Source organism: Drosophila santomea, chromosome X (assembly GCF_016746245.2).
Source record: "Drosophila santomea strain STO CAGO 1482 chromosome X, Prin_Dsan_1.1, whole genome shotgun sequence".
NCBI lineage: Eukaryota > Metazoa > Arthropoda > Insecta > Diptera > Drosophilidae > Drosophila > Drosophila santomea.
In genome coordinates, this window is record NC_053021.2 from 19,647,664 (window position 1) to 19,674,487 (window position 26,824).

At 45.3% G+C, this 26,824-nt stretch overlaps 4 protein-coding genes across 28 annotated transcripts; 1 reads left to right on the forward strand and 3 right to left on the reverse strand.

Annotated features, from left to right (window-relative positions):
- Positions 1 to 224: 224 nt before the first annotated feature.
- LOC120455010 (protein regulator of cytokinesis 1) lies at positions 225 to 2,480 on the reverse strand. The gene has a single exon (XM_039640831.2). The coding sequence runs from the start codon at positions 2,336 to 2,338 to the stop codon at positions 500 to 502; it is 1,839 nt and encodes a 612-aa protein (XP_039496765.1). The 5' UTR covers positions 2,339 to 2,480; the 3' UTR covers positions 225 to 499.
- Positions 2,481 to 2,715: 235 nt separating this feature from the next.
- Positions 2,716 to 9,469, forward strand: LOC120455009 (protein split ends). 2 transcript variants are annotated; one of them, XM_039640830.2, is made up of 7 exons: positions 2,716 to 2,977; positions 3,326 to 3,417; positions 3,488 to 4,168; positions 4,236 to 4,430; positions 4,626 to 5,929; positions 5,993 to 6,121; positions 6,685 to 9,469. In XM_039640830.2, exons 1-7 carry the CDS (start codon positions 2,964 to 2,966, stop codon positions 7,681 to 7,683), a joined length of 3,414 nt encoding a protein of 1,137 aa, XP_039496764.1. In that variant the 5' UTR covers positions 2,716 to 2,963; the 3' UTR covers positions 7,684 to 9,469. The 2 variants fall into 2 exon arrangements, with proteins under 2 accessions (XP_039496764.1, XP_039496763.1); XM_039640829.2 differs by having other exon boundaries at positions 4,236 to 5,929.
- Positions 9,470 to 14,407: 4,938 nt separating this feature from the next.
- On the reverse strand, positions 14,408 to 16,609 carry LOC120456576 (annexin B10). Of its 2 annotated transcripts, XM_039643464.2 has the most exons (5): positions 16,461 to 16,609; positions 15,285 to 15,996; positions 14,993 to 15,174; positions 14,880 to 14,882; positions 14,408 to 14,617 (listed from the first exon to the last, which is right to left on the reverse strand). In XM_039643464.2, the coding sequence occupies exons 1-5, from the start codon at positions 16,470 to 16,472 to the stop codon at positions 14,561 to 14,563; spliced, it is 966 nt and encodes a 321-aa protein (XP_039499398.1). In that variant the 5' UTR covers positions 16,473 to 16,609; the 3' UTR covers positions 14,408 to 14,560. The 2 variants fall into 2 exon arrangements, with proteins under 2 accessions (XP_039499398.1, XP_039499399.1); XM_039643465.2 differs by lacking the exon at positions 14,880 to 14,882.
- Positions 16,610 to 17,411: 802 nt separating this feature from the next.
- LOC120455315 (cytoplasmic dynein 1 intermediate chain) lies at positions 17,412 to 25,885 on the reverse strand. Of its 23 annotated transcripts, none has more exons than XM_039641373.2 (10): positions 25,589 to 25,882; positions 25,020 to 25,258; positions 24,799 to 24,945; positions 24,211 to 24,338; positions 23,753 to 23,785; positions 22,822 to 22,842; positions 21,516 to 21,563; positions 19,811 to 19,966; positions 18,655 to 19,577; positions 17,412 to 18,591 (listed from the first exon to the last, which is right to left on the reverse strand). In XM_039641373.2, the coding sequence occupies exons 2-10, from the start codon at positions 25,172 to 25,174 to the stop codon at positions 18,238 to 18,240; spliced, it is 1,965 nt and encodes a 654-aa protein (XP_039497307.1). In that variant the 5' UTR covers positions 25,175 to 25,258; positions 25,589 to 25,882; the 3' UTR covers positions 17,412 to 18,237. The 23 variants fall into 23 exon arrangements, with proteins under 23 accessions (XP_039497307.1, XP_039497305.1, XP_039497304.1 ...); XM_039641371.2 differs by having other exon boundaries at positions 19,811 to 19,963; positions 22,822 to 22,866; XM_039641370.2 differs by having other exon boundaries at positions 22,822 to 22,866.
- Between the last annotated feature and the right edge of the window lie 939 nt (positions 25,886 to 26,824).

A 26,824-nucleotide genomic window follows, 5' to 3' on the forward strand; every position in this document is an offset into this window, starting at 1 on the left:
CTGGAGCATACGATTTTTTTTTTAATAATTACAATTCGTTATTTTTGTTTTTAAGGAAATAAAATGTATATTTCTCTTGTTCGCTTATAAACAACTGATGCGACTGCTTAAACATTTGTTATGTTCACTTATATCACAAATTATGCAAATAGCACAGATCGTTGACAACCTTTTGCATAGAAATTAATTGGTAAAAGTGTACAAAATAATTTGAATAGTCTGGATAATGTAAAAATTTTTTTTTTATTTGACTATAATTTAAAAGTTGACAATTGCTCATATACTCAGTTGCAGTCCCAGCTAAAGCAAAGTAGTTTGATACGCGCTAAATATTGTAAATTTAGATAGTCTTTGTGTTATGAAAAACCTAAAACTATATACATATATATTAATCCGATGTGTCTGCAACTGTGAGCGAAATACTTCAGTACAGGTAGATATAGAACACAGATCAGTTGCCGATGCGATTGCAAATCGATTTGATTAGAGTGTAGCTCACTTAGTAGACAGCGAACGCCTCCAAGTCGCCGCTCTCTTCGTCGGGGCTTTCGTTCTCCTCGCCCGACGGCGGACGCACATGGATTTGGGGGATGGGCCGATTCCGCTGATGATTCCTGTTCCCTGTGCTCGGCCTGCCGGATGCCTTGCCGCGGCGCACCGAATATTCCAGCACGCGCACCTTTTTCTGCGGCGACTTGATCGGCTTCTGTCCATTACTAACACCTATCATGGGAACTGAATTGTTGCACTCCAGCGATGTGATAAGATTTCGCTTGGCCGCAGCTGCTGGCTGTGGACTGTTTCTGCCGTGGTTGGGATGCCGCCTCTTTTGCAGATTCCCTGTGCTCTTGGCCGTGGTGTTCGCATTCAATTTGGACGGCGTCTTCTTCAACGAGGATGAGGATCCATGGATTCCCCGGTTGCCCTTCATCGTATTGGGTGTAAGAGGCGCCATTGGCGGCTTCATTTTGATGCTCGCATTATTTGTATCCTTCTTCTGGGCGGAGGGCTGCTTTTTGGACTGGTGATGGCGCTCCCAGTCCGCCGACATGCTGTTCAGTATGTTCTCGCCGTGCACCAGGAACGGCGTGTTCGCCTGACTCATGTAGACCTTCACCAGCTCCGTGATTTGCTGATCGATCTTGGGCAGTCGGGACATCATAGTCTTGCGCTCCTTTTCCTCCTTGAGCAGCTGTCCACCGCGATTGTTGAACCGATTGGGATCGTTGGCCTTGGCCTCCAGTGCCTCCATGCGTGACCACAGCTCGCCTCGAGTCGAGTAAAGCTCAAAGATCCTTCTATTGCTGTTGTAAAACTCCTTAAGGTGGCCCAACTCCCTTTCGAACAGCTCTAACACATCTTCGCTCTGGGTATCACAGTAGTAGCTGGTGAAGCGCCTGCGCTCTTTGGTGCTTTTCAGTGTGAGATCCCACCACTCGTTGATCTCGATGCGCAGCTGATCGATGAAGGTCTTAATATTCTGCTGCCGCATAGCCTGGCAGCGCTCCAGCTCCTCGCGCAGTATGTCGAAGGTGCGTTGGTTATAGGACGTGGATTCACGCACACGACGCATGGCGTATTCGTCGGTTAGTCTGAGCCGCTGCCAGAGTAGGTCAACCTTGTCGCGCATCCCGTCGATGCGCTCGCGTAGCTCCTGCACCTGGTCGACGTACTCCTTGTGCATTGTTTGCAGCCGCCCGTAGGATTCGGGAGAAAGCCTATGAGTATCCGAATTGAGCAGTTGCTTTTCCGAGTCCGTTTGCAAATGAAGTTCGAGTAGTTTCATGTTGTGTCTGATGCTGTGCCGCAGCTGGTCCATCTCCTTGAGGCGCTGCACTCGCTGATCGCGCAGCTGGGCGAGGTGATCCCGAAAGGAGTCCATCTCCTCGGGCAGCGGCAGGGGATCAGCTAGAAGGGGATGTGGCAGTTCGCCCAGCTCATCGCAGAGCTGCTGCTGCTGCTGGAGAAGCTCACTGATCTCTGCCCGTCGGATGGCCAGCTCTTCGCGCAGATGATCGATGCTCGTGTCCAGCTTCATGTACCAGATGGTCAGCGGCACATCGTCCGGCCGCTGGCCAATGTCCACCGCTTTGTGGAGCAGCCGCTTCAGGTCGGTGGCCTCGGTGCGCAGAGCGGCCATGTCGCTGTTGATGGTCTCCTCCTTATCGCGCGACTCCTTGATAATATCTGTGTAGAATGAGTGTGCGTGGGCCTCGAGACGGACGATGCAATCCTCGCAGGTTTGCGGCTCGAACATCCGTGTCCACATTGCCTGCAGTTCGTCCACATGATTGGCCGTCAGTGCCAGGATCCTTGCTTTGTGTTCACTGAATTTCATTGTTTACGTGTTGTTCGTTTTCATGTGGTGTTCTCGTATCAGTGGAGTGGAGTAATGTAAATATGAAATTCGATTCGAATCAGAAAAATGGACGCCAGTTTGCTTTGTTACAACCGGTTAAATTCAAACTGTACATCCAGCCGTCCTGTTCAACACTGGCCAGTGTGTGCAGTAGTGGAACTCCAGTGCTGCTCAGTATTGTAATTGAAATATAAGGGGTATTTCTGCTACCCTTTTTAATTCTTCTTACATTGTTGGGCGACCTTAATTGTTTGCATATGTAAAGTATGATATAAAAAGATATTTAATCGATATTTTAACCATCTGGCAGCACCGATAGCAGCGCATACCTATCGCCACCTACTTGCCACCACTAATACCGATTGCATCCCTAAAAAAAAATACTGCGTGTGAAAAAGACCCGAACTTTTCGCATACCTTTTGGGTGCCTATTTATCAAGCGGAAAAGCGCGCTCTACTGATCAGATCGATTCGATCGCAAGACGACTGTTCAAAATGTTATAAAGCACCGCTCCGTGTCCGTAGACAGTCGCTGTTCTACTTCTCTAAATAACACACACACACGCGCGCGCCGCCGAGTGTCAACAGCTGCCCTGGCGAAAAAATGTCGGACATTAAGTAAGTGGTGGGTGCGAAAAAGTATGTGATCGAACAATGGACGACGTCCGCCAAGGATTGGGCAACGATCCCGGTCAGCGATCGATTGGTGGAGCTGAGAAAATCGCATGCAAAAGTCATTGTCGGTGGCGGGGGCGGGGGGTTTGGCAATGCATGTGTATAACATTTTCGAGCTGCGTAGGTGTATGTGTGCCAGTGTGTGTGAATGCCCCCCGGCTGTGTGTTTGTGTACGTTTGTGTGCGTGTGATATTTTCAATGGAACCTCAAAGGAGAAAAAAGTCTTACCTTGGGTTTCTCCTTTCCCCTTTACGATTTCTCAACTCGCATTATCCATTATCCACCCGCAGCGATGACCTGCTCAACTATGAGCTGGGCGACGACATCGATGACCAGGCTCTGCTCGGCGCCGACGAGGATGAGTTGCTACTCTCGGACGAAGGTGAGTGCTTGAAATGCGATAATTGAAACGATCTCTGATTGATACCCTTTTACCACTGTTTATGGCACAGAGCTCGAAAAGGATGTCACCAGCGAGGTAAAGCAGCAGATGCGCGCCGAGGCCGAGGAGTGGGCCCAGGAGCAGATTAGACAGCACGAGCGCAAGCACAAGGAGCAATTGCAGGCAGGTGCGACTGCAGCGGCTGTTACAGTTGCAGCCACGGCCACGACAGAGGTGGCACCTTCAAAGGCGCACCCAGAGCACGCCCCAACTCCTGTGTCGGATCCTGTTCCTGCAAATCCTCCAGTCGCCCAGGTGGAGAAACATATTGAGCACCACACGGCTGTGGCAGCTGAGCCAGCGAATGAACTGCTAACGGCCAGTCGCTCGGATCCGCCAGTACAGCATTCTAAGGCGGATGCGCCTTCAGGTGATGGAACCGAAAAGGAAGCGACTCAGAATAATGGCAACAGCGAGGAGCCAGCAGAGAATGCTGGCAGTCAGAGGGAAGGTGAACGAGGACTGGGCTTGTGCTCGCTACTGGCCTCATCCCAGGAGAGCCTGCCCAGCGCCAGCTCTGCCTCTGTGATTTCAGAGCTGCCCGATCCGCGCGAGGACGACGAAGAGCGCGAGGAGCGCACCAACTACAAGACGGCCAGCGAACGATCCGACAACAATCTGCGCCAGCAACAGGAACACGCACACATGTCGCCCTACCAGCACCAGCAGCGCCGACACCACGGCCATGGAGGTGGGTTCAGCACAAAGGAAATCCTTCGTAATCCACAGCTAATGAATGTATTACTTATTAATTGAAGACAAACCCCGCGTTGGCGGAGGTGGACGTTATATGCATGGCCAGCAGCAGCAACAGAGCCAGATGGGCAAGCCGCCGCGTGGAATCGGAACTCGCCACCATCTGCTACGCAACCCCTCGCCAATGTTTGGCATTCAGCAGCAGCGCATGGGCATGGCCGGAATGCAGCCGCCGCCACAGCTATACGGCATGCCGGGTAATGCTCAACAACCGCAGCACCTGGCTCTGATGAGCACGCCAGTGGGTGCTGCTACCACCGCCGCCTGTCTTCTCCCACTAACCGTTCCCGTAACACCCCTCACCCTGTCCATACCGCAAGCCCATCCCAGCCATCAAGTTCATCAACAACAACAGCAAACACTGAGCAATCCAACATTCATTCCAATTCCAGGCCAGTACCCGACAACTCAGCCACCCAACCAGTCACCACAACAAGCACCGACCAACACACAACAGCCACACAGCGCTCCCGCCTCTCCCCTCCACACTCCCACGCATTCGCACATGATGCACCACAGTCACAATCCGAACGGAGGCGTGCCGCCCCATCTGCTGCCGCATCCGCACGAGCAGGTGCGTGTGGGTCTGCTGCAGCCACCGCCGCTGGCGTACGCCCCCAATCCGGGTGGCTATCGCAATGGAGCACTTCTGGGTCCGGGACCTGGACCTGGGCCGCACCAGCAACACCAGTCGCCGCACCAGCAGCAGTCGGGCATGCGTCCGCCGCTGTACCGAAACGCCCCGCCATCGTACGGCTACGACCAGGGTCATCCACCCCAGCATCCTCCGCAGTTTATGCGGCCGCACAACGGCTGGCGATCGCCGGGCGACAATACGCGCATGCAGCGACCCCCACTGCAGACGCTGCCACCGCACATGATGCCCGGCGCACCGCCGAACTATGCCAACGGCATGGGGATGCGAGGTCCGCCGCCCCCGCAACAACAGTCGCAGCAGCCGCAGCAGCCGCCAGCACCGCAGCAAGCGGGCAATCCTTTACAGCAGGCCGCCAATCCTGGCCAGCCGCCGCAGCAGCCGAATGGACCGCCGCAGCAGCAGGGCTCTTCATCGGTGCCTCGGGTCAGCAAGGTGCTCATCAATCCGAATTTCAAGGGTGGAGTCGAAGCGGCTACAAACAAGTTCATTAAGGAGACCCATTTTATGCCCGCCATCAATAGCGAGGCCGAGTTGCTGCGCCAGCAGGAGGAGTTCATCAACAAGAATCGCCAGTACTTTGAGAAGAGACGCATGGAACGCTCGCCCCCGTCGTCGGGCTCCGCCACCGGAGCCGCATCCTCCGGACAGGCAGGCGAACGGAGGCGGACACGTAGCCGCAGCCGCTCCCGTGGCCGCAGTTACTCACCCGTCAAGCGCATGGAGAGGGATCGCGAGCGGGAGCGGGAACGCGAGAGGGATCGTGAAAGGGAGCGGGATCGGGAGCGCGACCGTGAGCGCTATGGAGGCGCCAATCGGGCGGCAGGAAACCGAGGGTTCCGAAGGGCATCCAGTCGGGATCGGGACGAGAATCGTGGTGCAGCAAGCACAGCCAGTGCCCAAGGAGCGGGCGGAGCAGCATCCAGCGGCGCTGCGCCGCCCAAGCGACGGAGGAGTGGCTCGGCTGGTGGTGGCACTGCCCGCAATCCATTCTCTGGCGAGCCGCGCGGCCGACCATCGGAAACAGGCAGCCGCAGTATGGTAAGTGAAATCAGTAAAGTTCATTCTTCTCTGGCACGTATTAATTTCCAATTTTGAATGCAGCCCAGCGACGAGGACGAGGAGACTCGCAACTACCGCCTGGAGATCGAGAAGCAGAAGCAGCTGCGCGAGAAAATCATGCGGGACAAGGAGCTAAAGCGTCGGCGCGCAGCCGAGGAGAAACTACACGAGGTAAGTCCTTGTTCTTCTATTTATATTGTTGGGTTGCAGATGTGGCCGTTTCCACAATAGTTTGATGCCCTTGCAGAAGATTGTTGGTTTCGAAAATTAACGCCGAAATGTATAAAATGTTCTTTTCTCTGGCTAAAAATGGGTTAACTTTAAAGTTTCTATGTTTGCTTGCAATTTGAGGGGGAATTTACGAGATATAAGCGTCCACTTTAGAAAATGTATTTAATTTGTTGCAGAAAAAATATTATTTTTTTATTTAAGGCCTTTTTAAAGCAGTTTCGAGTTGTTTTTAGCATTATTTTGAGCAAACAAGGACGCACAGCTAAAAAAGTTATCCGGACTGAACTAGAACTTTCAATCAGATTTAAATGAGTTGTAGAAAGCATATTCTGCCTGTGGTAGCAGTGATTTGTGAGAGATATATTCAATATCATTAACTTGTGAATAAGGAGTGTAAGTGCAAGGGCATTTGATCCTTCGGTCTCCCGAAGCTAGCCTTTCAATGTAGCTTACTGTAGCGATCCGAAACCATGAGAAATCCACGAACGAACTAAACTTTTTAGGAGAAACGCGCCGAGCAGCACAATTCGCCAGCCCGCGACGACCAGGAGGTGGCCGCCGGACAAGGATCTGCAGTGTCGACAGGTGCTGCGTCAAAGCATCGGCCTGCCCAGTCAGTCGGCGAGCGCAAGGTGATCTCGCTAAAGCGTCGCGATGATCAGGATGTGGGTAACGTTCGCAGCAGGCAGACACAGGGATCGCAGTCCCAGCTACAGTCCAATGCTCAGGCAACCCAAGGCCAGCAGCAGCAGCAGCAGCAGCCGGCGCGCAAGCAACTAACGGCGGCAAAGATAGCGCCAGAGGCAAAGCGCAGCATAACCGATCACCTGGCGCCATCCTCCAAGCAGCAGCCGCATCATAATCAGCAGCAGCAACAGCAGATGACTGCAGTGGCGCCGGCGAGAACGGTGGGTGCGGGATCGGGATCGGGAGCTGCGGCCGGCGGCACACCGCCAAAGCCGCGTGATATGCTGCGCCTGGGCACGCCCAGCGACGATGAAGTGGAGCTGGACTACGATGACGATGACCTGCTGCTGGACGAGGAGGATCGTTTGTTGGCCACGCCATCGCCGCCGCCGCAAAAGGCGAGCAGCAAGAGATCGGCCACTCCGGAGCTGTTGGTGGTCAAGCGCAACCACAAGGCAATGCGCGGCGGGAGCTCGACGTCAGCCCAGCCCAGCTTTAGCTCCAACCAGCGGCGGGTGGTGTTGAAACCGAACAGCAATGGCAGCAGCGGCAGCGGTGGAGATCAGCAGCAGTCGTCGCATGGCGGCAGGCAGCGGGATCGGAGGCGAGGTGGAGAGGATAGCGCACTGCAGCGGAAGGGCGGAGCAGGAGGTGGTGGCGGAGGAGGCAGCAGCTCGGGATCTGGCGGAGGGATCTTCGATCGGCTGGAGAAGCGTCAGGCCGTCTCGGGAGGAGGGAGCAGCGGTGGAGGCGGCGGAAGCAGCCATAAGCAGCGCTCCAAGGCGCCTGCCCGCATCGTACTCAAGCACGATTGATAAGAATATTTAAATTAAGCGTAACCTTTTCTATATCGATTATCTCTGTAGTGGATAGCAGATGTACGACGATGGGGAAGAGTAGTGCAGTAAGCGGAACATTAGCTTTAAGAGTTATAAAGTTGCAAGTTGTTGAGCTGTAGACTTGTATACCCAATGTCTATATAAATAGCGGATTATACATATATGTAGATGTCATGTATTTGGTGAGTATACGTGTGGGTGTCTACCCCGTACTCCATACGGTATACTATAAATATATATATATATATTTATATATATATATATATATATAGAAATTCATTTAGCTTTAAGTGTACAAATCTTATCAATGACTAAAACGTGCTTCGTTTTCTTAATCGCAATTTGTATTTAAACGTAGAATTAAGTGGGATGCTTAAAGCTTGACCTGGACAAGAAAACAAAACAATTACCATAACTAACTATAGCAACACAAACTAGAATCCAAATGTGCATACTATGTGCATGCCTATAGCCTATGTAATCAATTGAAAAATATTTACACCTCTATCTATATATTTATGAATACTTCAATTTAGTTTTAAGCGCAAAACCTGAGCGTCTACCTTTTTTATGATGACGATTCTAAAAGATTTTATTGAAAGAAAGAAAATTTAAGAAGTGCAAATGGTTCTTAGGAATTTAACATATACCTAAATTAGTTATTTGATTTATTTTATACATTGTGCCCCGTTGATTGTAAATGAAATTTATTGTCTGTCCTATTGTGTTCTATGTAACTACTATAAACCCACATACAAAACTATGTTTGCTTGTGAACTAGTTTAACTAATAAACCTGAAATATTGTAGCATATTACGTGAATACGTAAATGTACACAAAACGCAATACCATAATGGCCTGGAAAAACGCAGACACAGAATGGTACCGATCACTGGTAATGCAGAAAAATCAAACCATACAATAGCACATAGCATAGCACATAGAATACCACATGCCACACATTTAACTTTAACTTAATTGGCCAGTTAAAGAGTAATCAGCGGATTAAAATCTTTGCTGGTGGACCGCAGAGTTGACGATTGATGGATACCCTAGCCACTAAGTAAAATTGTACATACTACGATCGCACTATTCGTCTAGCCTCATTTATGTAAACATACCACACTTCCTTCGACAACTGAGAACATATGTCCCAATTAAAACAGCAGCCATAACTTCATTTAGATTATTTGCGTCGAAGAAATTGCGAAATGCCTAGGCTAAAGAGATTGTTAAATTATTGCCACTCCCACTTCCCAAAAATAAAAATATATACTTAAATCCTTGAAAGATATGCAAGAACCATTGTCATTGGACAGCAAGCGTTGTGCTTTGCAACTATTCTCAGAGCAGGATAATATCTAGAAACCCCAATTGTATCGATAAGCTCATGATTATGTTAATATGAGTCATTTTTATTGTAAGTTAGCTAACTAGATGACATGAAATGTACTAAAGCCGCTCTAATGAATTCGCTTCTAATCCCAAATTGGTACAAGCTTGACTTTGCATTAATGTAATTGGCACATTTAGTCATGTGACAACACAAAGAGATACAAATGTAACTATCTATCTATGTATGTGGCAAAGGTCAAGCTAATGCGTGAAAACGTTTAATTGTTGAGGGTCGCTGGAAACACTAGAAAATGATAAGATTTAAATGGAAGCGCATAAAGAAGTCGTATATGCCTAGGTATACGTATAACTCTAGTAATCGTAATGCTACACAATATGATATAATATATGGACTAATAAAAACCAATTATACCACGTGCACACATAAAACGCGTGCGGCAGCATAACTGTATAAACATCTAAAATTATTCCAAGTGATTTTAGCTTTTTAAGAACCAAGTCGATACAAACCGATCATGAACAAACTGAACACTCGTAGTGGAATACATAAAAAAGCTTAAAAAAAAAACAAAAAAAAAACAAATGACAAAAATTAATATGATTCCAATCTGCAAATCCGAGTCTGTGATTATTTTTATATTATTCTTATTATTATGCATATATACTATATTACGATATAACAACTATCCATTACGGCCCCACTATCCCAACATAATAATTTGTTTACCCCACCCGCCCGACCGTTTTTACCTAATTTCTTATTTTGTACACCCTAAAAAGACCACAACTAAAATCAAATACTAGAAATAAGTGCTAGTTAAATCGGTTTGCGACCAGGCTCCAACACTCCGTTCGCAGTAAGATTACTAGGGATTCGTCATTTATGTGTGATATACTATATATAGTACTGTAACGTTTTTGCGGGGTGGGGCGGAGGGGAGTGTTTGGAGCGTTGTGATCAACGCCTATTTAGTGTATAAGCGCATAGCATTTTCGGCACTAGTTTCAATACTGGGCCCACACACACACACACACACAACAAGACAACAGAACACCACTTAATATTCCTTGCATTTTAACAGCTTTATTTTCAGTTCGAATCGTCAATACATTTTACCTATGTGTATAGTTAAGAACGACACTATTCGATGTTAGCTATGTATACCTAGAAAGTTACTCTCTATGTGTGCACGAACCTATCCGTAAATATTTATTATAATTTTAAGCATTTTGAACGAAATCTCTGTTCCTACACTTATACACACGCCTCAAGTTTTTTGATTTGTTATTCCTAGACAAATAGTTTGATTTTGTTATAGTTTGTAACTTATATTTTCCACTCCCCTCCCCCTCCCTCATATTTATTTATGCCCCCGTTACCCAGCCAAACTGTTCCTAACCGAATTCCATTCCATACCAACTCTATGCCCCATTTCATGTAACATCCACCATTTAAAACTAACCTAAAAATGTCAATGGAACTTTTTTTCGATGGCAACGCAACTGTACCCCCAATGCTCCTCACTTTCTTACTTCCTCACATTCTCATTCCCAGTCCCACTCGCTCTCTATCAACTATCTCTTTCACTGACACCTATCTCTATCTCTTACCATCGCAATAGCTATGTCTCTGTCTCGCGTATGCACTTGCACTAGAGCAGAGCAGAGATTCCCAGATATTAACCTAATTGTAATCATATATAAAACCTATGCCTAATTTTCTTTCAGCACTATTCTTTGTACAAATCGAAAGAAAAAATTGACAAAAAAAGAACGTACAAAAAAATGAAATCAAATCAAATGAAACGAAAAGAATGACAACAAAAAAAAAAAAAAAGAGAAAAACAGGAATGAATAAATTGCAGAAAGTAGTTAGATTGGGCGAGGTGCCATTTGACGAGGGAAGCTCCGCGGGCAGCTCGCCAAAGAACTTTTGAAGAAGACTAAATAAACTGATATATACATGAGAATACATGATATATATAGAGACCCAGTCCTGTATATATTTGTATATGTATATTTTTTACAGCATTCAAACCGAAAGTGCCTTTTCAATGGGTTGATAACGGGGGGTTCTCATTTTTATTTTTGCCTAAGATTTATTTGTGCCTCGTCTGGAGATTTACGGATATGTCAGGCATTTTTAAACTATTCATCTCATTCAATCGAAGTGAATGAGAACTGGAACTCATCGGTGGCGACAGCGAATCTAGTTATTCGCAATTCAGAATTCAAATGATTCATTGCGAGAGTATCCTTAACTTTAATATTACATATTGAATGCTATTCTAATTTCGGTCCTTGGTTCACAACATCCTGGACGCTTCTAAAAATAAATCGCCAGCACCAACGCAGATTTAAGCAATTACTTCAACTGAATCCACGGAACTTCCGGTCCAGTTTATGGGCTCTCAAAGGGGACATATAATGAAAATTAAACCACAACTAGTTGGGAATTATTTGAAAACGTAATGGATATAAGTTTTGAATTATAAAAAACGATAACCTGGCCAAGAGTTAGAAAGATGTAATGTCGAATGCATGACACCAAGAATAAATTAATTCTATCTCCAAAATGTAGTTTAGTTATTAGACGGAAGTTAACCATAAATATTCAACATGATAAATGTTTTTATGCAGCAAATTAAATCATATGATATGTGGTGCATATAATAATCGTGCGAGCTATTCTTGGTTTTGGCAGATTTTTTGTTTGTTTATTATTATTTATTAAGTGAAGAATCCGTACATCATAATATTTTTTCTTAACATCACAGGGTGGAGAAATATTCTTAAGAATTACCAAACACTATATAAAAATTAGTGAAGTAGGAACATAAGTGAATAGTTTTTACTGCTGTCCAATTGTCTTGGCAAAGCCTTGCCGTTTAAGTCGTCTCAGAGGTCGAGCAGGGATAAGGCGTCTTGAAATAAGACTGCTATGACTCAGGAATTCTCAATTGTGTAAAGATTAAGGTCCTAATGGAGTGTGGAGTTACGAACATACCAGAGACAGTTGGTTATTTGTCGTAGTGCGCGATTTAGATACGTTTATAATTCGATTAGGATGCAATTCCCCAAATCTGGATCCCGTATAGCCACATCGTTACGATACAGTGCGCATACACAGCTCTTTTACACCTCAGCGAAAGAGTGCTCCTTCTATTCATGAGCCATCTCAGCTGTTTTGATCTGTGACCACATTTCTTTACTGTGTTTGATTCAGGGTAACTCCTTCTAGTCGGATTGGAGGTGTGTTTGGGATGAGCGTTTTCAATGTAAAACATGGATTTGTTGTTTTCAGTGCGTTTATTATTGGGTTCCACCGTTTACACCAGGCTGCCAGAGCATTAATATATTCTTGTAGTCTGCTGTCCCTAAAGTTATACACAACTGCGATGTCATCTGCATAGGTTGCCATAAGAGCCTTGTTGGGTGCTTCCATGTGTTCGAAGTTCGGGCAAGGGATATCAGCCGTGTACGAGGAGGATAGTAGCGGTCCAAGAACACTGCTCTGTGGGACTCCAGCTCTCATTGGATATATAGAAAAGTAGTTATTTCTCACTCTGATTTTAAACTCTCGTCCTTCCAGATATGACTTTGAAATACAGAAGTAGGGCGCAGGTATGAGGGGGGTTTATTTTGTATAATAATCCAACATGCCATACTTTGTCGAGGGTTGGTTACATATCTATAAAGACAGCGTTGGAGTACTCGCAGTCGTCAAAAGCCTGTAATATATGTTTCACCAGTCTGTGGACCTGTTCTATAGAGCCGTGTCCCCTTTGGAAATCCAAATTGATAATATAATAGGTCTCTCCAATAATATAGAAAGACAGGCTAAGAGGCTTATAGGCCGATACGACTCAGGATCAGCTTCTGGTTTCCCAGGCTTGTGTATAAAATAAATCAGAATAACAGCCAGTTTCCACCGTTTTGGGGACACTTGGACCCTTAAAATACCATTGAAAATTATTGCTATATAGACTATGGCTATTAAAACCTTTAGTGGCAAATCCTGTCAAATCCTGGAGCAATAGGCCAAGACATCTGCCATGGCGTTTGTAGGTACTGGTAAGTCTCTCTTATCTGCTCTGTCGTGGCGAAGTCATAAGGAGTGAAGCGATCCTCTAGGTGGTAGCCGAATGCATTAGCCTGTTCCACTTCAGTTTTTGCAATTTCCCCGCCTGGACAACGTACGCTTTTGTGCACTTTCACAGGCAGTAGTTCGCATCAACGGTGTAGTCGATGGAGGATAATTTTTGCTCAAAGAAATCACTTCTGAGTTTCCTTAAAATGATTTTGAGTTGCTTTGCTGCTCGGTTCCACAAGATTCAGTCCCCTGGATTCTGAGTTCGAATTGCTCTTCTTCGAAGAAGTCTTTTCGAGACGGTGGGAGGCTACGATGTGCATCCATACTCATATCCTATGTACATATGCATTTTTCTTATATTTTAATGTATAGATGATTTTCTATGCGGATAATTAAAACGATCGACTGTTCAAGTAGATGGTACAACTCAGAATGACAAAGCTTTATTAAAAAAAAAAAAAGGTACATATGCTTCTATGCTAGAACTTTTTATCCCGTTAGTCGATGGCCAGGGAGTAGAGACGAAAGCTTATTAGATATTTATGTATGTCACTATTGATATTCGTCGGTGCTTGTGATCCCGTTCCTTGATATGCACAGAGTAGAGACGAGTTCGTGATGAAAGACAAGGTTGTCGCTGTTATGGTAACTCGCGCATAACTTGGTTAAGTGATTTTCCCCACAGCGAGCACACTGGGTGTGTGGTAATATCGTATATGTCATTAATTTTTTCACATGCCTTTATATTAATGAAGAATGTATTAAGTTTTCCTTCTCTATTACTCCTGGATCTTGGGTTATGTACTTGTAGAACATTAACGCCATATATTTTAAAGTTGGCGACAATTTCGTTAGTTAGGGTGCTATGGTAAAAGATGACCAATGGCTATGTAAGTATCAGCGTCTTTGGGAAATATTCACGCTGTTTCCTCTTGATTGACTTTAACTGTTAAATTATCTTGGCTAGTGGAGAGTGGAGATTTACCAGTGGAGATTTACCAGCTACTTGCCGCATTTTTTCATAATCATTCGGGTTATTACAAAGCTGAGAGTTAGAAGTTTTGTTGTTCGTATCCATTTTACAGTTGTTAATTCTTTTAGAATTAATTCGTTTTCATCTTGCCAAGTAGCTCGCCTTAATAATTGAATTATATTTTTCAGCAACGAGCAGACAACGGAGGACGAGTTCAAGCCTTTCGACTGAAATTTTACCTCCACCTACCATGGCACCATGAACAGAGATTCTTCGTATAGATTATAACTGCTGCTATATGCGTTTATTTATTGCCAACAGTGTGCGCATGCGCAGACGACATTAAAAGCGATTTTCCTAAAAGGCACACTACGAGTAATGCTATTAACACGAATACAATATGGGACGGACCAGCTGCCACATCCTCGCATCTAAGCGGATCCAAGTAGAGCAGTCAGGGCCCGCTTGTAGTCACCAGAAGTCTCCGCCTGGAAAGTAAGAAGAGGAACGTATTGAAGCGAGATCAAAGTTATGGCTTATACTATGCCCTCTACACTACAGTTACTACGTTGTCTAAGAATACTTTTTCGCAAGCCAATGAGATTTTGAAAAATTTTCAAGAGCCAGTTTGCTTTAGGAATAATTTGGTGAGTCCATAGGAATAATTTTGTGGGGATTTTGGCAGCATATGTAGCGTAAAAGGAGCACTTGATACCGATCCGTTTCACCAATGGCGTAGCCAATACTTACGTCCTAGGACAACACAAACACCGCAACAAATACCGACGAGTACGTGAAGAAAAGGGGAAAGGGATGCGTTAACCATGTGCGAAGCACTCGCGATCCTCGCGAGATTCACTTACCTCCACGGCGCTGTGCAGCGTACGGTTGTAGATCCGCTCGAACTCCTGCTTAATGGTCTCCAGGTCGATCTCCGAGCGGCTGACAATGATGCGGATGAGCGTGGCGTCATCGGTGCCGGCACCATTCATGGCCTTGTACAGGCGATTGGCGAAGAAGGCCGCCGGTGACTGGACGCACTCAACTGAAAGGTTAAGGAGTTATGATTAAACGAGCAGGAGACTTGATTAAACCGCCACTTGTTCAGCAAGTTTCAGTTGCAATACTTAGTAATAAATTAATAAATATACTGACCTATGGCCATCATGGCCTCGTGCAGCTCGTCGGACATCTCGTGCTTGATGGCCTGCTCGATGGTTTGCCCGGAGAGCTCCTTGTACTCCTCGAAGACGAGTCGCAGCTGCGGGAAGCTAGCGTGCGACATGATCCGGTTGAAGACCTCCTCGTCCGTTCCCAGCTTGGCCTCGCCGGCGGAGTAGAGCTGGGCGGCCTGCTCCTTGGCCTGGGCGGCGTCGACGGGCGTGTCCAGTCCGTCGCGGACTCCGGTCACGATCAGAGTGAGCAGGCGGCGGAAGAAGCCGGAGGTCTCGCTGCACATCTGCTCGGCCAGCGGGCGCTGGTAGCGCTCCTCGTAGACGGCCACGATTTGGGCCATCTCCTCGTTGGTTTTGGTGCACAGGATCTCGACGAGCGTTGCCTCCTCGGTTCCGATGCCTGCCATGGAGGCGTGCAGTTGCTTGCACAGGTACTCCACCGGAGGCATCATCAGTCCCACGATCACGTCCTCGAATTTGCCCCCCAGCTCATCCTTCAGATCGTCCACCAGATCGCGCTCAAACTCCGCCTCGTAAACCGCCTTGATCGTCTGCCTCTGCTGGTTGCTCCTGCCGACGAGAACGTCGATGATCTCCTGCTCGTCGGTGCCGAATCCCTTCATCGCCGCCCGCAGCACCTGAGCATCCTGGGAGGCGTCGAAGGGAGCTGCGTCCTTAACCGTGGGCACGGGCTGCACAGTGAACAATAAAGTTGACATAAAGTATAATAAGAGGTAAGGTAGATATAATTCCATAAAAGAAGTTTTAATATTGCAGCTGAATAACATCATGTAATGAATACTGATTGCTATGATCGCTGTATGTATGTTCCAAATATCCATAAATAATATCTGGAGCACTCATAGTTAGGAAGGTCTGGGTTCAATACCATAGCTGCCTCTTAAACTTTTTTTTGTTTTCACTTAGGCGATTGAAATCCCAGTGGTTAGTTCTTAACTTTCTTCAAAAGAAAAGTTTTGGAAAGTTGATACCTCCAAATGAAGGGTGATAATAACAAACTCTTAACTGCGTGTGAAATCATCAAACCAAATGCATTTTTCTCTCCGTGTAGCGAGTGACGCATCGCCGTGGCAAATCAATAATAAGCAATGGTGCAGTAATGGAATCATCATCTTCAGCCTGACAATCCACTCACTTTGTAGTCCATTATGCAGCTGGAAGATTCCTTGGGCTCCTCAGTTGACAAATTCGCACAAATTAGCGTTTCTTCTGGGACTTATTTGCGAATTCTCCTTGCGACGTCTTGCCGTCTCCGCCTGCTTTTGGTGAATAATTCGGATTGGGAGGCACTGCACCCGGTTCTCTTCTCCGCTCTCCGAATTGCGCTCGTTGCAGAGCACAAGTTTTACACACAGAGAAAAGTAAGACTTCTTTCGATGGTCTCATATTTAGTTCAGCATCTGAAGGCAGCTCTCTGGTTTAGAAAATATATACGCCTTCTTTGCCCTTAAAACGTTCGATTGTTATTTGAATTCAAATGTTTAACAGCATAGAAAGAATATAATTTGTTTATAATATTTTTTATATTTTCAAATTACTTTCGAAATAGAAATTGTTATATGAAACGTTTTCTTAACAGAAAATATACAATCACGTATTGGTCAGCGGCGGGTATAAGCACAGACCTTTGCTAAAAGATTTTTATTTTAAGGCACCACAGTTTTCTTTTTTTAATAATAGATCTGATGTCAGATGTCACACTGACATAGTTACCTGTCATTTCCCATTTGAAGTCTATCTGTTTTCTCTCGGTGTATAAGCTTTCGTGAGCGCGACTTTCGCGGGAGAGCTTTTAATTCCGCTTCTAATGGGGCTGCACTTGAATTCCAAAGCAACTGATTCATTCGGCACATTTCTTGAATTAATTAATTAAAACCTGCCGATGAGATCGCGAAAATACCTTGACGTAAAGTGTGAGCAAACATCTTAGTTTTAATGGAGTGGCGCTTTGTATGCCAGTGAAGTTCAAAATTGATTCAATTTGCATGGAAACAGCAATTCCAAAAGTTTGTAAATTCAATTTTACAAAACAATGATTTTCTGAGGGATTTACACTTTATATCCGTGGCAAATAATAGACATCTCCTTCTCGTATGTGTATATAGATATTATGTTTATTTAATCTCGTTAAATAGGCTTCGCTCTAATACATTTACATTTGGGCTCTTTCAGTTGAGTGGAAGTAGCTCCCTCTTCAGCGCTCGTACCTTCAATCCCGAGCCCTCATTTCCTGTCTGACTTCCCCTCAGGCTTAAGCTTAATACGTTGTTGTATATAATATGTAGCATTTAATTTATTTATGTGTTGCTCTCAGCCTGCCCGACAGTCGAATAAACGATCATTCTTCAATCTTGTTAGTTCCACAAATTTAAAATAAAGTATGAATCCTATTTGGAGTTCCGTTGCCACCACCAATCAAATTTGAAGGGATCGGAATCGATAAGAAAATGTCCAAATCCCCGCCAATTTGGTTGCGATTGGAGGTGAGAACGGAACTGGGGAAATAGCTATGGAATGAAACCAATATCGAATAAACAAAACAATGAATATACCAATCAAACATGCGGGTAGACAAACTTCTAGTTCTTCTTCCACTGCTCTTCATATATATGTATGTATGTATATCTATATTCCGTCGAGTTTCATTGAATAAACCCTCTAATACAGTTACTGTGGTTCTCTAGAGAATGTTGTAGTTTCCCTTGTTTTCTTGAGGGGCTTTGGAGTGGATGTGGTCAAGGGAACTCTGAGCACGGACTGCGGATGAGTTTTGAGTTCTGGGCTTTTACACAACTAAGGAGCAGCGGGATCACAAAAGATACAAAAATACAAATTAAATTTCATTCAAGGACGCTCTGTTAAGCATAGCAAAAATGGTATCAACTATCAACTACCAGCTAACAACTATCGTCCTAGACTTCGTCGCTCTGGTTCATCTTAATCTCGTTAAGATGGGTGTTGAAACGCGACCATTCGTCGCGCGATGGCTGCGCCAGGTTCTCGGCCACGTCGTACACGTACAGTTTGCCGGCCTCGTCGCCGATGCAGACGTGGAGGCCGGATGGGGTCCAGGAGACGCGGTTCAGGGCTGGTGCTCCCGCCACGACAATCGAGGCTGTCGGCACCTCGGTGTCTTGATTGAGGTTCCACAGGTCCAGGCGGCCGCTGCCATCGACGGCGGCGAAGAGTGCGGGATGCACGGGCGACCAGGCGACGTCCATCACGTAGTCCGAGTTATCCTCAAAGGAGTACAGCGGCTTAGTGTCCTGAAAGAGATGTGGCATATAAAATTTCCCTGAGAATAGACCAGAGAGCTGACGACTGCGTACCTTTAGAGACCAGAGCTTGATGGTCCAGTCAATGGACGAGGTTAGGAAGAGGTGGCCAAAGTCCGGCGACAGCTGGTTGTAATGCGTGGATATGCCAGTGATGGGGCCCAGATGGCGTTCGTACACCTCGTTGACCCCGGAGCGCAGGCCATGGCGCGAGGCGGAGTAAACGTAGCCGTCCTCGCTGCCCATCACCAGGCTGTTGATCTCGTTGGCCGGGAAGGCCATCGACGTGATGGCAATGGCCTTCGACTGGCGCTGCTGCAGCTCGAGCGTGTCCTGTGGTTGCGAGAGCATGTCCAGCGACCAGGAGCACAGCTTGCCGTCCGAGGATATGGAGATGACGTTGTGCGCGTTCTGGGTGCCCACCATCTGGAGGCAGTAGACGGGATGCGTGTGTGCGGCGGCACTGAGGGGCGTGCGCTGGATGGGCGTGCGCTTCTGCACGCGATTGTCCCACAGCACAATCTGGCCCGAATAGGTGCCGCCGAGGATCAGGTTGGGATTGAACTTGGCAAAGCAGGTGGACATCACCGCGCTCTGACAGTGGAAGACGTCCTCAGGCGTGCTCTTCTTGAACTTGGTGTTCCACACCATTACCACGCCGTCCGGCTCGTTGGGACTCTCCTCGTTGTTGTGGTACGAGGCCACCACCAGCTCGGGAAAGTGGGTGGACCAGTCCATGCTGGTGATGCAGCGGTTCTTCGACCAGCGCTCGTCGTAGAAGACGCGGTTCAACGAGAGCCGCGCATGCGATCGCTCGTCGTTCGCCTCCTCGCTGTCGCCGCCGCCGATGTAGTCCGTGTAGATGTCCACATTCTCCGAGAGTGCCCGCTCGATGACGCGACCGGCGCGCACCACGAATCGCTGGAAGTTCTCCGACAGTATGATCATCTGCTTCTGCTCCTCGGACAGCTCGTTGACTGGGAGTAAGATGGGGAGAGGGCTTGTTACTTTACATTGCCAACTGTGCATGTACGCGAGTTCTTTAGCATTTTACGGAGAAATGAAAATAACATTTAATATAATGAAAGAAAGACTTCTTCGATAAGTTTGGGACTTGAAACCCGTCTTTCACATTGTCCTATCCAAAAATATGAAGCTGATCTTCGCTAAAGAATTCTTTCTTCAGAGAAAGTGAATAGATGTGACTCACCCTCCTTCTTCACTTCGGTCTCCTTCTTGATCTCGAGGGGCGTGATGGCCGGGGCGACGTCCTTGACGGTGGGCAGGCCATGGGTGAGATAGCCAGGGGGCAGCTTGGAGGTGAATCCGTTGTCCAGGTTCTGCAGGGAGCTCTCTTCGTCGTCTCCTTGGGCATCAAATGCAAGCACTGTTTAAGGTATAAAACTAACACAGCTAGAGGAACATGACAATCGACAGAACAGGAACAATTCTACTTTCGGCTCTGATTGATTCTATTCGATTCGATTCGATTTGATTTGATTTGATTTAAATTGATTTGAGTTTATATTGAGTTTGATTTCGAGTTGATTCGTTTTCATTATGCGTTCTTCTTCGTCTTCGTTTTGCTTGGCAAGGAACTGCAATTTTTTGAGACATTTGGCTTTGTTTTCGGGGCTCCTGGAGGCGGAATTGTGGTTTTCGATTTTCGAATTTAGGGATTGCATGGGATAGTGTCATGGTTTGGGGTGGCAGGGGGGTTATATGAAGCTCAGAGTGTGAGGGGGAAAGCGAGAGAGAGAGAGAGAGGAGAATTGCAGCACATTGATTCTTCTCGCCAGTCCTCGTCTTCTTTCGAGTGTGGGTGTGTGCGTGCGTGCATCAAATCGGGGGAAAGGGATAGACAGAGGCAGAGAGAGAGAGAAAGTGATAGAGAACAGGAAGATGTGGCGGCAGGTGCATGGCTGTTAATAAACTGTTAAACACTGTTAAAGGCACTCACACAGGTGCATATATCAGACTGTAGTTGGTTATCGATATATACAGTGTTAGAGCATGGACAGGTGAATATGCGAGTGTGTGCGCTTGGTGTGTTTGGTTTTCAGTTTTGTTTTTTACCTATGTATGTAGTTAATATACAAAGCCAATTACTGAAATCAAAAATTTACAATTTTCCTACTGTGGTTTAGCTCTGGTTCTGTTTCGATTAACACTATCAACGTTATCGCTATTGTACATCGTTTTTGCATTTTTCTCCACCCAATTTATAATTGCTTGCACTTAAAATTATTTAGTTTTATGCTAGAAATATATTACACATATATTAAACCAGGTAAAGTTAACGGCCGATTGATCGATTTCGATTCTGTAACAGTGCTGTAATTGAAGACGGTATCGGTTATCGGGATCAATAGCTAAGAGAGAGAGAGAGAGATACAGGCATGGAGGCGCTCGCTGTCGAGTTTGCGTGAGAGTGAGTGAAATGGAGCAAGCCTAGCATCCTTTCGCTGCTGCGTTTTCGTTGTTTTCTTGTGTGGATTGGTTAGTGATTAGGACATTGTTATCTCGGGTTTCAGGATGAATGACTGGGATTAGCAACACGACACACAAGGAGGGGCGGGCAATGCAAGCGCATCACCAGTCATGCAAATGTAGGATGTACACAAGCAGAGATGAAGGAGCGAAGGAGTCAGAAAGATAGAGATAGAGAAAGCGAGGAAGGGCACGGGACCGTTATTTTTAGTGTTGTGAGGGCGCGTGTGTGTCTGCGGTTTAATTCACTTTCCAACACTGACACCTCACAGGATCGATTTTAACGCGCTTTGCTTTTCTGTGCTTTTGTTCTGGGTTCTGATTTTGTTTCGCTGGCAAAGTGAGAATTGGAACGTTCCTATTTTGCTTCATGTCGATTCCGTCACTGTTCAATATTTTGGTTCGGGCGGCTGGCCTGTACCTACCTGTGAATTCATCCTCCCACTCTAAACCCGGATTAAGATTGTATTCATCTTGAAGAAATATAAAGAAATAAATATATTGTACAAACATTGCTGGTATTTGGGTATTCTGTGACTTTTCAAATCAAAACGAAAAAAAATCATGACTTTGGCTTTAGCATACCGCCCATTTAAATCGACAAATCGATCAATAGTCAATGTTTAAACAAAATGCATACGATAAGAAGTGAAAAATGTTGGTTTTTAGTGTGCTCAACTCTTGTTGCTTGGCGAAATTATCACACGAATATGTATAATTATAGGGTATATGTATAAGTACTATTAGCACACAAGCCTGGCTCATATGATGGAACACAAAAGGTAGCGAGGGGAGGAGAAAGTGTTTATAATACAACTTAGGATGTTTAGCTAATATATCTGATACGCAATCATAAAAACGATATTAATATAAAGGCTATTCGTGCTTACAGATGGAGATTCGTTTATACGTGTGTATGTTTGTGTTATGTACTTGATTCTTAGAGATTAGCATAGACTTAAAAATACTGTTGGGAAAAGGAATCGAATTCAAATATTTAAGTAATAGATCGGTTATGCTAAAAAATTAAAAAAATCGAAGTTACAACTTTCGCTAGAATGTTTTATAAGAAACCCTCCATACTTATAATGGATTATACATAAATTAAAAAAAAAATTATATTAAAACTCAACTTAAAGCGATTACGAAAACTACTTAAACGAATTAAGAACTTAAAAATTGGGTGGAGATTACAAATTGGTTTTTCATTTTCGATTCAATGTAAACGATTTTCACACAAGGTCTATAAGGTCTGATACGAACTGAATCTGTTATCTGTTTTCAGGTAGTTTTTGAGCTAATTGAAACAAATGTCATATAAATCATATAAAATGTATACAAAGTTATAAATATATGTATATAATCCCGGTTGGGATGCAAATCAAACGACCAAATCGGAAACGAAGATCGAAGAAGCAACTACGAGAGGCTAGTAAATAGACGTAGATGTATATTCTAGGATAGGATTACGATATCAGGCGTACACTAAGCAAGTCAGAAAAACTCTAAAGAGGAGCATAGATCGTGTTGTGAATAGATATAGAGCAAACTACACAAATACATAATGCGAGTATATAGAGAAGTTCAGCATAGAGAGGTTCAGATTTAAGGTAATATATATACGGTTACGGGTATAGGCATACGATACGCTTTTTACGGGTGGTACACAGACCGCTACGGAGGCTGAAAAGTTCTAAGTACGGAATTACGCATACAACGAGGACTACTCACCATAATAATCCGTAGCATGAGCTGCAGTTTTTTTTGCGTGCGTGCCAAAAACAGATAAGGGGGAAGAAAGAGAAAGTAAATAGACAAATTATTAAATGCGCTCAAACAGTGTACACTCTAATGATCTATGGGTTCGGATGTGGACATGGATGGATGTGGAGTTGCGTGTGGATTGATGGGTGGCATAACTGATAGATGCTGGACAGCGGTGGATATGTGGTAATGAGTCGAGACTGCTGCGTAAATGAAGCGAAGCAAGGCCAATTTGTGTTATGATTCAAGGGAGCTTGGTGCTACCAACAACCTTTACAAAAATGCGACAAAAAGTAAACGAATAATTATAAAAAGGGGTTTAAAAGGGGGTAAACATGACACACTGCGTTTCAGTACCATTTACAACCTATATTAATGAATAATTACACTTCAAAAGGTGGGACAGGCACAATAATGATATAAATATTTCAAAAAAGTTCATATTGAAGTGTTCAGATAGTGTGCTGAATATTGCATATATGGGTCACGAAATGACAAATAAAAATTCTGGGGTAGATAGGCCAATTTAGCAGCACTGAGGAAAACATAAACCAATAAAGCGGAAAGGGCAAATAAAGAGAAAGCTTTCACAAGATGATCAATCGATCAGCCACTACTGTTCTTGGCGGCTGTAACCGAATCGAGTTGAGGCAAAGCAAAAAGAAGCTGTCTTAATTTGGGCGGTTGAGTAGATAGTCCACCGCATTGTCTACGCTTGTGCGATGCTGACGTCCTTCTGCCCTCACAGCCTTTCAGCGAAATTTTGACTAAATCTTATGAGCGGTTCACATGGCCCTCTTTGTACAGACATGTGTATGCCGCTTCGTTTTTCTCACAACAAAGTTCGTGTGCTGATGTGTGATTAGGTGTAGAGTTTGCTTAAAATTAAGATTAGTACCTTTACGTGGACGCCACCAGTCCTCCATATATCCTGACAGAGGCGAGGAGTGGCAAGAAAGAACTGTATTTGTTATTTTATTTCACTATGGGTTATGGTTTCTGTTTGCATCTTTGCGTTTTCTCTGCTGGGAGGGACGGGAGTTGGGGGCATTTGATGGGGTACAAAGCGCGGAAACGGTTCAGCATGCAGCGGTATGAACTAGCACCAGACAGAAAGGGACAGTTGGGAGTACAGACATGGACAGAGAGAGAGAGAGAGAGCGAGAGAGAGATGCACAGCTCCTCCGACGGACGGAGATGGAGTCGGGGACGGGAACGGGAGCGCAGGGAAGCCAAACACAGTTAACAACGAGACCAAGAATAAGAACGGCAACAGTAGCGAAAGATGGAGTCAAACTATGGATAGTGGTTACAGTAGAGCCCAGACCAGATCCCCGCCACGGGGGCAATACGCACCATCGCCGTTTCCGCCTCCGGTACTGGTCGTCTGGGTCTGCTTCGTGTAGACCAGCGTCTCTTTTGGTGGAATGTTCGTAGCCTGCACATTGTAGACGCTCAGATTGAGGGGCTGTTTCTTTCCGCCGCTGGGGGTGCACACAAGAAATCGGTATTAGTTAGAAATTATATAAAAAGCTTGTAAGCCTTTGCTGCATCCTATATCCTATATCGTATACATTGTTTATCTTTGTTGAAAAAGTTTTAATGCAAAATGAGGACAGATTATTTGAATGGACAGCCATGTTACCCCATATAAAAAGGCTTTGATCGTAACAACAAAACCAGTACTCAACTATTTGACGACTGCAATTTTAAAAACGGCTAAAGCTAAATATTTATGGTTACAACTTGTTTCAATTAAATAGTTTCTAATTAGAATTTAAATTTTGACTACTTGTGATGTTAAAACCACAGATTTGAGTTATTTTCTAACCATATTCAGCGAATCGTTTCTTTATGTCTAAATGACCTATGTCAAGTATTTCCTGCGAACTTCAGCTTAAGATGGCAATTTCACCCACAAGGCTTTGGTATAAACTAGCTCACCTCTGGCCATTGACGGTGGCTTGGAGGCTGGCGTCGGGGGTCTGTGTGTTGGAGTTGTCCGAGGTCATCGAGTTGACGGAGGAGAGTGAAGAAAGGACCTCGGAGACGGGGGCCACGCCCAGCGATGACAGCATTTCGTCGAGATCCCTGAAAGAGGCAGACGAAAGACGGATGATGCCGGTGATGAGTCAACTCCGGGGAGAAGAAGATATCAAACCCACTTGCGCTGATCCTTGTCGATGCCTGCACCGCCACCAATGCGACCGGCCGCCTCCTCCATGTCCTTAATCTCCTTCTCGCGCCGCCGGCGATCCTTCTCCTCGCGCAGAGCGGCCAACTTGGCCTTCTTGCGTTCCAGCTCAGCCTTGCGATCCATTTTTCAAGGGGGATTAGCTGCTAGGACTTGCTGTTCGAGTGGGCTTTCGGTACGGGGCTCTCGATCTCTGGTGGGCCAAGTTCTCTGCAAGGGGGATGCATGATTAATGGTCGCCAATATTGGTAGCTCTGATGATGTCACCAACTGCTGGCCAGAAGCAAAGAAAGTGGGTGCGCTGTGTGGTTCTTCGGTGCTCACTTGGCGTGGCGCACCCACCGCATATGTTTTCCCATCGCCAAGTGGAGCTCATTCCCCGGTAACCCAGTGAGTGGCCATCACCTTACTTTCCTTTGCTTGGCAAAAAAAATCAATAATCCAGCGATTCGACTGTGACGTCTTTTTGCACTGGCTGCTTTTTCAAATCACTTCTCGCATTGCTCTTGTGATTTTACGATGAAATGCACAACAACCCACCTCTTTACTTTCTTTACACGTTGCTCGGCTGTTTTTTTAAGTACTTAAATCATATTTTTTCAACAATGTAAAAATGCGACTGACTTTAATGTTTTGACTAACTAGAGATGGAACGTCGCCCACGACCAGAAACCTTGCACAATTGTTGTCACGCGTAGGAGTTAATGGGCGCGGTTGGTTTATAAAGATGCCCAAAGGGTATGGAAAACTAGGATCTTTAGCGGAATTCCTAATTATCACAGTGTTAAACACAAGAATTAGTTATTAATGCTCTACGACGATAGCTGTGAACAGCTGTCGTGACAGCGATAGTTCCACTACTCCCATGCTCTAGCGCAACGATCTGGCAGCACTGCTGCGCTTAGCAGCACACTGTAAGTTACAGTTACATTTCGCCTACACTGAAACACACCTGTGTGCAGTTCTGCACATTTTGTTAAACTGCACTTGAAATCTACTATTATATTTATTTATAAATGGATGACAGATATATACATAGTAATGTAGCTCATTAACTGCACTATTACTGCACGATTACTTCTATTCTCATCATTAACTATGGAAATTATCTAATGAATTTTTATGTTTGTATCTAAGACTTAGCTTGTAATTAATGGATTTATAATAAGACAGATTTGTAATAAACAGGTACACAGATGGCACCTATACAAAATTGCAGATGTGCAATACTATAGTTAATAAAATAGTTAATTTTTTAATAATAAAAAGGTCAGGGTTGTACCATATGTGGAATACTACGAAATGTACAAATTTATGAAGTTACTGTGCACAATACTATTTTTGTGCATAAGTAGTACTTATTAAGTACCAATGCCTCTGAAATTCTCTTAGTGACTCCACAGAAGTTAGTTTACAAAGTACGTTCGTGGTTCTGAAAATAGGTACACCCATGTCGCGTTTTAATTACCCCTCCAAGTGTCAATTACATTCAATGCGCGTCTATGGGCAAGTGAAATCACCAGAACCCGCCGTGGAAATAGAAAGCGCAATTAAGCGATGTGTCTTTTCCATAATTTATGCCACCAATGCCAGCTGCTGCTGCATCAAATGCTGGCTGGTAGGTGATTTAGCTGTAAACAGTAGTACGTGCCTCCGATCGCAAGTACTCGTATCTGCAAGATACCGAACCCGAACCCGAAATGCCAAGGAAGAGGTTCTCAAAGGCCAAATGCGTCCATGAAACCCTTTGGGAATTTAATTTCGGCTCGATTTTGG

Excerpts from the sequence above, each read along its gene's own strand:
- LOC120455010 (XM_039640831.2), bottom strand. The coding sequence starts at position 2,338 with ATGAAATTCAGTGAACACAAAGCAAGGATCCTGGCACTGACGGCCAAT.
- LOC120455009 (XM_039640829.2), top strand. Across the intron at positions 5,930-5,992 it reads AAACAGGCAGCCGCAGTATG|CCCAGCGACGAGGACGAGGA; the intron begins GTAAGTGAAATC and ends TTTTGAATGCAG. Across the intron at positions 6,122-6,684 it reads CCGAGGAGAAACTACACGAG|GAGAAACGCGCCGAGCAGCA; the intron begins GTAAGTCCTTGT and ends TAAACTTTTTAG.
- LOC120456576 (XM_039643464.2), bottom strand. Across the intron at positions 15,175-15,284 it reads CGAGGCCATGATGGCCATAG|TTGAGTGCGTCCAGTCACCG; the intron begins GTCAGTATATTT and ends TTAACCTTTCAG.
- LOC120455315 (XM_039641365.2), bottom strand. The coding sequence starts at position 25,174 with ATGGATCGCAAGGCTGAGCTGGAACGCAAGAAGGCCAAGTTGGCCGCT. Across the intron at positions 21,564-22,821 it reads TCATGCTACGGATTATTATG|ATGAATACAATCTTAATCCG; the intron begins GTGAGTAGTCCT and ends TATTTCTTCAAG. Across the intron at positions 19,578-19,810 it reads GACCGAAGTGAAGAAGGAGG|TCAACGAGCTGTCCGAGGAG; the intron begins GTGAGTCACATC and ends TCTTACTCCCAG.